This window comes from Danio rerio, chromosome 15 (assembly GCF_049306965.1).
Source record: "Danio rerio strain Tuebingen ecotype United States chromosome 15, GRCz12tu, whole genome shotgun sequence".
Lineage (NCBI taxonomy): Eukaryota > Metazoa > Chordata > Actinopteri > Cypriniformes > Danionidae > Danio > Danio rerio.
In genome coordinates, this window is record NC_133190.1 from 20,678,412 (window position 1) to 20,692,387 (window position 13,976).

The following is a 13,976-nucleotide window of genomic DNA, read 5'->3' on the forward strand; positions in this document are numbered from 1 at the left end:
GTGGACATCAAAATGAGATAATTTTGGTCCCGTACAAATAGACAGACAGAAATATAGATAGATAGGTATTAAATGGGAATACACATAATTAACAAACAAATTACATCTAGCAATACATAGCATAATCCCTGCAAGTCAAGATATATGTATTTTGTGCTGTTTATAATGAAACAATTCACCATACATTGTGAGGTTTAGTATATAGCAATGCTCACAGCACCTCTAATGGTTTTACTATCTTTTATTTTGTGCTTTTTACAAACATAAATGCCACAAAAGGCATAATATTTGAGAGCATTATAAAACTTTTTGTCTCGTAATCCATAAACTAAGGGACTTAAGCAACGGGGAAAGATCCAAAACAACATGAAATTTGAGAATTTTACATTAATAAACAGCATAATATCTACTTTCAATGTTAGAATATCAATATACGGTGTTATAAGCTGCATCATACCCAGAATCAGCTGAAGGCCATGGAGAATAACAGTTCTGAGACCCTTATATGTTGACTTCTTGTTCTCGGCGGAGGCTGATTTGGCTGCAACCATAATCTTGATGTAGGTGGAGCCAACAATACACAACATTATGACGAACAACAGCTGTTGACTTAATGCTCTCATTTCTGCCAACCATTTCACTTGAAACATGACATCATTACTACACACAACATATGAGTTCATGGCATTAGGAGGAGTGTAAGTAAAAGAGACAATGAAAATAAACAGTGGGATGACACTACTGACACCCCATATAATGAGAAGCCCATTGATGGTGTTTTTGGGACTGGAGATGCTGGCATGTCTTAAAGGCAAACATATGGCCACATATCGCTCCAAACACATGGCTACAAGAGTCACCGGAGAACAAATACTGAGCAGAGCCATGACTGTACAAAAGATATAACAAGAAATGATGTGAATGAACAATTCATAAGCAGAGCCTACAAGGGTTAAATCAGCAAACAGCATAAGAGCTGAGTCAACAAAAAGAGTCTGAGCAAACAGAATGTAGCGTGTGTCCCTGAAAGTCTCCTTCTTCAGAAAGGTGAAAATCATCAGTCCATTCACATACAGAAGAATCCCAACCAGCACCTGCACCGTCAAAGACTTCTCTTTTAGTGTTTTCGAAATAAAAGTGTTGCCCAGACTGCTGTTTGATGTGGAGTTCATAATGACAGCAAAAATAAACTTGACATAAAACCCCTTGTAAAGTCTGAAGGTGGAATAACACCTGAGCTGTCCTCCCTCTACTTTTTTATAGAGCTTTAGATGGGCTGGACCTCTTTTCGTTTACAAATGCTTGTCTATCAGCATTGCAGATGTTTCTATGACCACAGCACTGATTTCATCATATGAGACGAATTTCATCATTTTAAAGGCAAAAAAAAAATTGCATCATTTAGCACTAAAGGCCTAATGAACTAAAATTAGGCTTATAGAGCTTAAGCCTCTTTCACACATTGATATCGATAAATGTCCAGAAAATTTCCATGACTACCGGTACATTCATAAAAAAGGTGTTCACACAGGCATGGACATTATGGAATCTTTCCAGAAAAGACTTCCAAAATACCAGTAAATTCTGACATCATTAATCAAAAACGACCTATAAACAGAAGCGCTTGAATTTTTAAACATGGAAGTGGTCGAGCTTTTCTTGATGGTTTCACTTTTATTTAAAGCTTTAGCATTCATGCAGCTGCTTTGTGAGACATCCAAAGACAGAAACGCGAACCACAGCTAAATGTTTACACACTTGACTGCATTACAAATTCTGTGGCTTGTGAACAACTTCGATGAAAACATATGGAGAAACACTTTTACATGTAAAGATGTGTCATAATATGTGTGTGTGTGTGTGCTGGTGCTCACCGGCTGCTTCATGTGCACATGCGTCAAGCAACTGAAACAGAGCGTGAAGTTAAACAAACGCTACGGTTACTAAAGTAACCCTCGTTCCCCGAGGGGGGAATGGAAATGCTATGTGGAAAAACCTTCCACTATGGGGTTTTCGTCAGAAACCAATCATCTGAAAGAGTATAAAATCGGGCCAATGAAATGCCAAATGAATTGGCAGCATCAGCATGCACAGCTGGCGTCAATGACAATCAGTCAAGTATATAAGACGCGGCTAGTGCAATGCTCGACATCCTTTTGAGCTGAGGAGACTTTCATGCTCAACAGCTAAGGGACGATCGTTGTGGCGAAGGTACATAGCATTTCCGTTCCCCCCCTCGGGGAACAAGGGTTACTTCAGTAACCGTAGCGTTCCCCTTCGGATGGGGAACTCCAATGCTATGTGGAAAAACCTTCCACTATGGGGAAATCTATGGAAAACACCACAATGAAAGCACCTTACCGCGTCCCTGGCGAAGGGAGCGCCACGCAGTAGAGCAAGTGCACCTACAACGCCGCGAGATGCAGTCTTCCAACGTGTCCCCTGGCCCTTACTTACCTTACTTACCTGTTCAGGTTTAGCTATATTTTTCGGGGAGTCGAGAATAACCCAGTAAGGGTTTAATACAACAGTACGAAAGCGTTCAGTCCCGATAGGGAGGACGCTGCGGAGTTCACCTGCTCCCCAAGGAGGGGAGACCTGGTGACAGCCTGTGGCCCAGCCCCGGAACGGAAGCAATCGAGTGGCTCGAAGGGCTCCTCACGTAGGCTCATAGCACTACCGCGAGGTCCCAAGAGGGCATGAGAGGGGGGCGGGGTGAAACCATACGCCTCACTCTTAGGAACCAGATGATGAGGTTATGTCTCCCCACGGTGTCGTTATCTACGCATCATGATGGGCGGAAATAGCGGCCACGTAGACCTTCAGCGACAGCCTTCGCTCCAGCCTGTCCTGAAGGAAAGAAAGCACAACACTGATCTGGCAAGAACGGGGGTCTTCTCAGCGAGAATTGTGAATAGACTCTACTTCAGGGAGTAGGCATGCCTCGTAGAGGGTGCTCTAGCCTGAGTGACGGTATTAACAACCCGGCATGTGAACAGCACCCAGCGACTTCGGCAATGTGTGACTCCGGAGGAGCAGACGGCGAGCGAGCTAAGACATGCGGCGGGAGCGCATATCCCCCATACGGTTGATATACACTCTCATCGCCGTGCTGTCTGTACTGACCAGCACGTATTGCCCCCTCAGCGCCAGTAAAAAGCGCCGCAGAGTGAAAAACACTGTCAACAGCTCTAGGCAGTGGATATGCCAATGCAGCTGGTTTCCCTTCCGCAGGTCTGCAGCAGCATGCCTGCAACACATGGCCCCCCAACCCGTACTGGAAGCATCTGTCAAAGTGACAACATGCCTGGATGCCTAGCCCAGGAGCACTCTGGCCCGTCGGAAAGAGGGGTCCCTCCAGGGGGTGGGGGCGCGGCGACACAGCGGTGTGGAGTCACTCGGTATATGCCCACGTGCTATGAGCGTCTGGGGACCCGATTGTGAAGCCAATGCCGTGGTGGTCTCATATGGAGCAATATAAGCGGCGAGGACGCGGCCACGGATGCCATTGCCCCAGGAGCCTCTGAAAAGATTTCAGGGGGACCACATTTTTCTGTCAAACTCTCTCAGACAGTCCAGCACTGGCTCGGCACGCTCTTGTGAGAGGCATGCCTTTATGGTGATCGAGTCCAGCTCCAACCTGAGAAAGGAGGGGCTCTGCACAGGGGCGAGCCAGCTCTTTTCTCGGTTGATCTAAAACCCCAACAGGTGGAGGTGCCTGAGCACCTTGTCTCTGTGCATAGTCAATTGTCCCCGAGAGTGGGCTAAATTTAGCCAAATGTTGAGAGAATTGAGCATGCGTGTGAAAACCCCGCGGAGACAGAGAGCCTGAAGGGGAGGACCTTGTACTGTCATGCTCGGTCTTCAAACACATATCGCAGAAACTGCCGGTAGCGTGGAAGTATGGAGACATGCAGATACGCGTCCGTCCGTTAGATCTATTGCTGTAAACCAATCCCGAGGACGAACGCATCGGTTGATGCGCTTCTACGTAAGCATTTCGAAGCGCAGCCTGTGACGGCAGCGGTTCAAAACGCGCAGACCTGGGACTGGCCATAACTCATCACTCTTTTTTGGGCATGATGAAGTACGGGCTGTAAAACCCGTTCTCCATCTCAGCTGGAGGGGCCGGCACTCCACTTGCAAGACAGGGGCAGACGCAGGACGGAGCCTGGTGAAATACACGCCCGTGAACTTGGGAAGCCGTTTCGCAAGCTGTATCGCATAGTCGAGTCTGATCGTACGGATGAGCCATTGCGACGGGCTGGAGCTGCTAACCAGGCAGAGCCCCCGCAAGTGAACCCACCAGCACAATCGCTGACATGCCAGCCGTGAGGCAGGGTGAAGTGGGTGGGCTCGCCCTGGGAGTGCTGGGGTCCCGCGGGAGAGCGAGAGACTCGCTCTAGTCTCGCACCCAAACTCCGGAGGAGGGGCTGCGAGAGGGAGAGAAAGGAGACCGTTTTGTCACGCTCTGTGAGCCATCGGTGAAATGCACCGATCCTGCGAGCTGGAAAGCATAGCGTCCCAAACTGGCACTGTTCAGGCTGACACATCGGAAGAAGAAGAAAAAGCTCTTTGAAGATTAGATGCCGTTTTTATTTATTTATTTTTTTTATGCAGTTAAATGAAGAGCCCCACCCTCCAGTGGGGAAAGAGCAAATTCCCTCCTCTCCGGATGGCACGTCTCAGGGATGCTTCGTGGTCCATTTACTGAACTTATCGGCACCCTGGGGCGGGGGGCGCTAGCTGCTTGCGAGATGCTCGGCGCAGCCGATGGCCGGAGGCACAGGCGGGGCGGCGGAGCAAAAAGCTACAGACGAGCGCTCTCTGCGAAAAACAGTGGATGTGGATGGCTCGGTGGGACAGAGTGATCTTACGATCCCGCCGATAGATTATAACCCATCGCCTCCAACTGCTCCATCACTGGCATGAACTAGGCGAGTTCATGACGTTGCACTGACGTTGTCACCGAACAGGCCAGCCTTAACTCAGGGTGAGTTAAGAAAGCGAACTTTGTCAACATCATACACATCACCAGATTTAGCCTGAGGGGGCGTTGCTGGCCTCAAAAGTGCTCATCATCCTTCCCAGGGTGCGGGGCTCATGCTCATTCCTGGGTCGAAACCATTCTCACGCAGCTGGGCCAGCTCTTGCGCTTGATAGCGCTGGTAGGTGGCCATAGCATGCAAGGTGAGGGTGGAGGCGCACGCAGCAGACTGCGTAAACCCACTGTGCGCATCCAGGAAGTCTGGTCTTGCCGTGGGGTTGGGGGATAAACTATCTCCAGAGCCATGGCCGAAGCAGCCTGAGGAAGCACGGCCACAATTTCTGCTTCTAGATTCGACACCGCGCTCATCAACCCGGAGGGAGGAGCGGGTTTGAATCCTCATCAGACATTGACAGCACACCCTCCAAGGATGGTGAGGATGGAAGCACATGCAGATCGGGCAGAAAAAAGTGCCCTCAAAAGCTTACTGTGCACTTCCGGGAAGAAGGGGACGGAAGGCTTTGAATCCTTCACATAACACCCATCTAGTCAGTCCGGTCGTGGGCTGGGGGATAAATCATCAGGGAGGGAGCAAGCGGGTTCGCAGCCCGCGAGTTCGGGACAGCCCATCCTCCGATGCAGCGATGGACATCTGATCCTCGGTGTCATCAAGTGAGAGAGTGATCATCCGAAGAGGGAGCGCTACTCTCACCTGAAGCTTGGATGGAGCGCGTGGAGGAGCGAGAGGTCTGCAGCCCGAAGGCGGCGGATTTTCTCCCACTGTAATCCTCAGATCTGCCCGAGTGCCAACCGCAGTGCGGAGTACAACTGGGGTGGGTCGCTCTTTTGCAAGAGCGAGCCGCAATCTTAACTGCACAGCAGACATGACATCAAAGAGATGGCATGCACTGCCCGCGAGCACCGTATTAACATGCTGGACCCCCAGACATGAAACGCTGTGCTCGTGCCCATCATCCGAGGATAGAAACCACTGCATCCAGAAACGCACGGTCAGTTCATGCAAAACCGTGTTGCTCTTTTAGGAAAACTTTTTCCCTATATACAAACCGCTCTTGGAGGACCGGACCCAAAGAACGCCAGGCAAGGGAGAAAATCCAAGCTCGACCGTCTGCCACTGCGTATACGCGCTCTGGACCGGGAGAAGCTGCTTCTCGATCTCTTTCTGTAGACACAGGTAGGAGAACCTTCAAAGACTCTCTCAGAAGCTAGTGAAAGGCTCTGAAAGCAAAAAGGATGTCAAGCATTGCACTAGCCGCGTCTTATATACTTGACTGATTGTCATTGACGCCAGCTGTGCATGCTGACGCTGCTAATTCATCTGGCATTTCATTGGCCCGATTTTATACTCTTTCAGATGATTGGTTTCTGACAAAAACTCCATAGTGGAAGATTTTCCCACATAGCATTGGAGTTCCCCATCCGAAGGGGAACTGCGGTTTATCATAAGCATTTTATCTATAATTTTTTTTTAGACAGTTGGCATTAGGAAGGAACATATAAATGTTATCTGACTAACATCTAGGAGCTAAATGTGTCTGGAAAAATAATCAAAGGCTTTTATTTTCATAAACTGAGCGGATGTGATTGCATCTGAGTCTTCCAATTGGCTAAAGCCGACATCTATCGTCATGTCTAGAACACGCTCTTTCCAAAAATCTTCTTTCTGCCTTTAGACAATCTGGCAAATTACTGATAATGTTAAAACTACTCCCGAAAAATTCCAGAACGAATTTACCATTTTTTCAAAATGGGTTTCTTCACACATTTAGACTTTTCCGAAAAATTACAGATTTGCTAAAATTTACAGATCACAGGTCTGTGTGAGTGAAAAGGGGCTTTAGACATCCAGTGACTGGCATCATATGAAATATGTAAACATGAAATGAATGGTGTCATATGAATAGTTCACTGTGCATTTTAATTAAAAGACAATGTCATTCAGAGTGACTACTACAAGGAACCACTTTGCATAGTCCACCAGGACATTTTTTTCATAGTCCACCAGCACAGAATTATCTAATTGTGCCATGAGATCCACACCAGTTTTATTGGGCGCAACGGCACTTTTGGGTAGACTGATGGATTCACCGGCTGACATTCATGGCATGCCGCACACCATCTGCTAACATCAACACAAATGCCCGGCCAAAAAACCTGAGCCATTAGATGGTTTAATGTGGCCACCTAAATATCTGGCTATACTATTAGAGTGAGCCACCTGGAAAAGCGTTTCCAGATGACTCTTGGAAACAAATAAATGGGTGATTATATGGTTATAGGGATCTTGAGTCACTTGACATGCACTGTCTCTAATAGGTACAGTAGGTGAGTGGTCAGTCTGACCATAATGGTTGCCCATCTATCAATTGGACTTGTTCATGTGCGTTCTTTAGAATGGCATCTCTCGATTACTCCAGAGGGAATACCAACACACTGACCCATCCCAGCTGGAACAAACCACCAGGTGATTGATTGGCAGCTGGATGGCTTCCTCAAGCATTGTCGGTCTGCGGCACTGAATCCACTCCACTGTTTTGGTGTGAAGGTAGACTTTGAATGGCTCCAGCACCATGCTATCTATGATCTTGTGAATGACCTTGTTGTTGTTCACAAACAATCTGCGGAAGGTATCTCAGAGCTGCTGTAGAGGGATGGTTTGCTTCAAATCCAGGAGGTTCTGGACTGGCATCATTTGAGCTGTGATCTGTGCTTCCCATGATAGAAGAAGAATGAGCAGTCAAGTAGCTTTTGGAACAGCTCATGCTCTTCCTGTTGGGCTTGTATTGGCTGCAATCTTAGCTCCTGCTTACCGCAATAATCCAGGAGCACCCGGTGTTGCACTTGGTTTATAGCGCCTTGATGACATCCGAACTGGAACTGCATCCTGGTTTGACTGTTCGGTCAATGTAATAAAGCTTGGTTGTAAGGATGTGAGTAAGAAGACATGGATGGTGGTTCTCTCCGATAAGTGAAACCTCAAATAATTGAGGTATAATAAATAAATAGTAAATAAATAACAAAACAGACACAGGCCTCAGTTGCTCCTGCAAGACCAACTCAGTCTCCCCCTTGTGAGCTCTCTGTGGTATCTTAGGCCATGTCCACACTAATACGTTTTTATTCGAAAACGCATATTTTTGTCTCCGTTTTGCCCTTCTGTCCACACTGAGATGCGTTTTTAGGAAATGTATTTCGGCATGTTTGTTTTGGCGCGTCGCCCAGTCTATAATTTTACTCTCTTTAGCAACATTGTATTCATGTGTTTCCCGAAGCAGCAACTCCACCTCATTGTCAGTCCGTTTAAAAAGTTCCGTGCTTTTCATCTAAATTTTGCTGCGACGTTTCGGGATTAGTGTAGACATGGCCTTGAGTAGTGCCTTTCAATCCCAAACATTGCAATGAGACAGATGTTAGTCTTCTTTTAGTTTACTTGCTTATGTCACGGTTTAACACACTCTCCCTTTCTGACAGATGGTTGACCACATTCTCTTGTGACAAGGACCCTTTTAGTTGGTATCAGCGACTAAGTTTCAACCACAGCTCCTTTTATCTGCAGATGACACTCAAATTTATCTTAAATTTGTCTTTTAAGCACACTGACAAGAAAGATTTACAAACCGTGTTTGCTTGTCTAAAAAACATAAGAACCTGTATGTCCTTCAATTTTCTATCCTGAGTAAAACTGAAGCACTTGCCCTCTATGGGGAAAGGAAAAACATTAATGTTAGAAATCTGCACTCTTACATCAAACCAACTGTGAAAAATCTGGACCCTCCTTTATTTTTGATCAAGACATATACACAAGGTAGTCGTGTCAACCTTTTTTATTAAAATAATTTTTCTAGAGTAAAGACTTTTCTGTCCTCCAAAATATTGAAAGTGTCACATATGCTTTTGTTTTATCTCGACAGGACTATTGCAACACTTTATATGCTGGAGTTTATATGCTTTTTAAATGCTTTTCCAGTCCTCTATTACAGAGTCTCAAACATAAATACTGCAGCCAGATTTCACACAGGAGTCCGTAAACATCAAAATATTATTCTTATTTTAATGGCTCTAAATTGGTTGTTATAAAATCATTTGGGAATCTATTTTGCTTGTTTTAACGAAGATTTGAATATTCTGAGTGACCCTTTCAGTGTAAAGTCAACAATAAAATAAATGTCATTATGTAAATGTTAATCTGAGCTAAACCTGATACAGTTTTTACTCACTTACACATTTTATAAGGGAGTCAAAACAGTGTCAGAAATTCCTTTGCCACACACAAAAACAAAAATTTGCAGCAAGGAGACACATTTCTGAACTCTGTATTGAACTATCTACACTCACCTGCCACTTGATTAGGTACACCTTACTAGTACTGTGTTGTAACCACTTTTGCATTCGGAACTGCCTTAATCCATGGCATAGATTCAATAAGGCATTGGAAATATTCCTGGGAGATTTTGGTTCATGTTGACATGATAGCATCACGCAGTTGCTGCAGATTTGTCGGCTGCATATCCATGGTGCAAATCTACCGTTCCACCACATCCCAAAGGTGCTGTGTGGGATTAAGTTCTGGTGACTGTGGAGGCCATTTGAGTTCAGTAAACTCATTGTCATGTTCAAGAAACCAGTTTGAGATGATTCACGCATTATCAGGGATGCTCTTCTGCATACCTCAGTTGTAACAAGTGTTTTTTTCTGTTACTTTTGCCTTTCTATCAGCTCGAACCGGTCTGACCATTCGCCTCTGTCCTCTGTCATCAACAAGACATTTGCACCCACAGAACTGCTGCTTACTAGATATTTTCTTTTTTTCGGAATATTCTCTGTAAACCCAAAAAATAGTTGTGCATGAAAATCCCAGTAGATCAGCAGTTTCTGAAATACTAAGTCCACACTGTCTGGCACCAACAACCATGCCATGTTTAAAGTTACTTAAATCACCTTTCTTCTCCATTCAGATGCTCGGTTTAAACAACAGCAGATCATCTTGACCATATCTAAATGCATCGAGTTGCTGCCTGGCTGATTAGAAATTTGTGTTACTGAGCAGTTGGACAGATGTACCTAATAAAGTGGCCAGTGAGTGTATGTTCAACTATATAATTTTGAAAAAGAGTTTTTCCTTGTTTTATGTTAAATTCTTGTGACAGCATGTCTTGTTTTTGGTTTAATCATAGTTTTATCTGGATAAGGACTGATACTCTCAATGATCTTGTTCTGCTTGTTTTATTTTATGTGCACTTGGCTAGGGTATGGACAGCAGCATTCACGCTTATTCAAATCACACTAACAGCAAAACCTGTAAAGTGTGACCACATCCTGAGAAGAATCCGTTCAAAAGAATAATTTGTTCATGAACCAGACATTACTAAGCAGAACCAAAGCTGTTAAGCAGAAGCTTTTTTTCAAAGGTCAGCTACACAAAAGTGAAGTCTTCTGTGACATAAGGAAAAGCAGTAACAACTAAAACTGTTGGGACTGCTCATCAGTGTTTGTAAGCTGTTTTCACTGTAGACCTCATTACAGCTCACAGGTCATTACAAGATGTCATTTGTTCAGTCTCTCCCTTGTTAACAGTTGGCAGTTAGTTAATGCCTCAGTCACACTGATTGCTTTCCAAACAAACAAGCTTATTAGCAATTAAAAGGCTAAATAGAGGGTCTGTTTTAATAATTAATGACAGTTAATGATACCGTTAATTACTTGCATCAAACCTAATGAGCCACCAAGGCCGTTCCACAGGTAAACAGCTGAATCACATGGGATGAGGTTCATATTTGATTGGCATCTGCTTAAAAAACATAACTTGGAGGAGTTGTTTATTTGAACACAGCATGATGTTGAATTAAATACAATATGTATATAAATGTATACTTTAAAAAAAATCTGTAATGTATTCATATCATTTAAGTAAAAAAAAAAAAATCTTAAGGAAACACTGATTATTGCACTACACTGACCTTTATTCTAAAGCTGCAATTAGTTAGTCCAATCAAATGAACAAGAAGTAATACATTGCCATTTGTTTTACTCTTTTTTAATATTTAATAAAACAGCCTAATGTAGCCTAATGTTTTTAAATTATAGAAACATCCAGCAAGCGTTCAGGGGTGCGTTTTCCAAAACCATTGTTCGCCAACTAAGGTCGCAAGTTCTGTAGTTACAAACATAGTTTGTTGATTTGCTGTTTCCCAAATCTGTCACTCCAACGAACATTCGCAAACTGTGTTGCAAACTTGAGCACTCGCAACTACAGCTCTGGAACTGTAGTTAAAAACAGTTCCTGGCTGTGTTTTATTTCCACCTATCCTCCCTATGTTCTTCATTTAGAACATTCTAACATTTACACTTGGAATGATTAAAAATAAAAAAGCATTATGGTCTTCTCTCTTAGGTTTAATTTGCTTTCAAACTATTTTTACAGTTCAGTTTTAGCAATCTTCTTGTTTACAATTGTGCTCGCTTCGCAGTGCACTTTGAAAACATTGATGTCATTTTGAACACAGCTTCATGGCGAAAGCGATGACCTATTATCTAAAAACTAAATTTATGTTACGTCTTCAAAGCTTGTGAAAACAAAAAGCTTAATTCTTTTTATTTATAGTGGGTTGTTTATTAAGTATCTGTACTGTATATGACATGGGCCTGCTGGTTAAAACTTTCTGCAGTGGTTTACAAGTGTCAAATTGTAAAAGTAGACTTTTCTAAAAAAACAAACAAAAAAAAAACAAACAAAAAATATCCTACTTAATAATAATAATATTATTAATAATAATGATCAGTTTGTTCAGATCAGTGTAATGCAAATGTAAGTCACTGAAGGCCAGCAGCTCCACCAGTCCCAACCCAGCAAGCAAAGGTGAGAGTGGCAGCTAAATAACATTAACGAATGCGGGTTATATTCTATTGGTAAATGTTAAAACTAACATTAAGTTCATTGTAGTACATTCTTTTGGAATATGGGTAGGGTATGGGAGAATTTAATAAAATAAATCTGTGGATTTATGTAGAATGATTTTAGGAGTGCCATAACTAAAAACTTAGTATATTAAATCAACAAATAATATTTTTTAAAGGAGTTATTGTGGGGAAATTACAGGATTTTTCTGAGAGAAATAACAAAATGGGAGGGTGGCGGGAGAAATGAGTCTGAAATACTGGAGACTCCCGGGAAAAACAGGACTACTGGCAGGTATGATTTATTGTATATGTGCCATTGAAAACTTCAGGCCCTAATGGGAATCATTACTGTTGTTAATCCATTGCATTAATCAGCAACCTTAAAGGTGCTTTATGTACATTTTTGATTCTTCTAAAGCATAAAAATACCATTATCTGTTTGCAGATATTTAAGAAACATGCTAGGTGAACATTCTTGTTTATCTGTAAAAACAATGCCAAAGTTATTCTGCTTTAAAAAAAGTGATTTCCGTGCCAGAACGTCTGTCTTTGTATTGGTCCATTTAACCCACCCAATGCCAGTTGGCATCCCCAATTTCATTTCAGCATTTAAGCATCATTGCATTGGGGGGAAACAGTGTATTTCATTCATTCAGTCAGGAAGGCTCTCAACGTATGCATCCGCGACAGAAATGCGACCTCCGGTGATCAGTAGCTGACTCCGAAATGAGACGCAGATTCAGAGTTTCACATAAAGTGGTAATTAATTAGCAAATAATATTAAAACTATGAATGTAAACATTAGGTGAGCAGGTTACATTGTAACCCAGTGTCCTAACAACATGCTATGTGATGAGATTTGCAGTGATAAGCAGTCTGATTAGAAATTTGCACACTAAAAAACAACAGAAATTTAAAAACAGCCATTCGGGAACTATCTGATGCTGCTTTCAGTAGTATGGCAATAAATGTCATGTAAAATGGCATTCAAACACACATTGTTTGCATTCAACACCGGATATACCTATACATACATGAGATGTACCAAATGTGATCAGTTTCAGTTTATCCCATTGTTCAGTTGCAAGAAGTAGAAGTTGTTTCTAAAAAATACTAATTTCAGGTAATGCTTAGAACAAAAACACCCTTTTCTATGGAAAATATTCCTTCCATCATCTGCCGTAAATCAGCCTTTAGGCTCGACAGTCAGGCTCACTCTTGATGTCGTCGCTTTCGTGTTTTAACCAGGAGTGCAATACCTAGTTTAACCACTGGATGTCACACTTACATACTGCACCTTTATTACAGTATGTTTTATTTGAAATAAATTGTCCTTATTTGATAAATTGCTTTAGTTTACCACACATTAGTTTGGACTACAATCCACCAATACAGAATATGTGAAATATACAATGATAATACATATTATTTTATATAATAATACATAATGTCCCATCTTGGAAATCATGTAACCAGTTAAAAGGGTTAGTTCAGTCCAAAACGAATATTCGTTCATTGTTATACCCACCCTCATGTTGTTCCAAACATATTTGCAATTATCTTCAGGTCACAACTAATAAATGTATTTAATTCAAATTTCAGAGATTTCTGTCACTTCACCAAATGTCTTTCTTTTCACCCAGCTATGATGCTTCAAAATGTACCAAAATCCATATGAATCAAGTGCTTTAATTCAAGGTTTCTGAAGAAAAATGATCAGTTTCTGTGATGAACAGATTTAATTAACCTCACTGGCTCTCAAATGCCAAGTTTCCTTGACCATTCGTGAATGCTGTTTGACAATTTTTCATATAAATTTAAACTTGTTCATCAACATCATCAATGCCTGTTTCAAACACCATCATACACACAAATTAATTTTTTGAAGCATTAGAATTTGGGGTATTCGACTTTCAATGAAGGAACAGAACTCTATGAGATTTTATAAAAATATATATCTTCATCTGCATACCCTAGATAATCAAACATTTTATGGCTTTGGAAAGTAAATGATGGCCGAATTCTCAATTCATTTTTCAAATCAATGTGGGTTTCAGTAGATGTCCACTAG

General features: G+C 42.5%; 1 protein-coding gene across 1 annotated transcript; it reads right to left on the minus strand.

Moving 5' to 3' along the window:
• Positions 1–200: 200 nt before the first annotated feature.
• On the minus strand, positions 201–1,172 carry or91a3 (odorant receptor, family 91, subfamily A, member 3; the record flags this gene model as incomplete). Its single annotated transcript, NM_001039638.1, is given in 1 exon segment — positions 201–1,172. A coding segment is annotated over 1 exon segment (972 nt), but the record flags the coding sequence as incomplete, so codon positions are not given.
• Between the last annotated feature and the right edge of the window lie 12,804 nt (positions 1,173–13,976).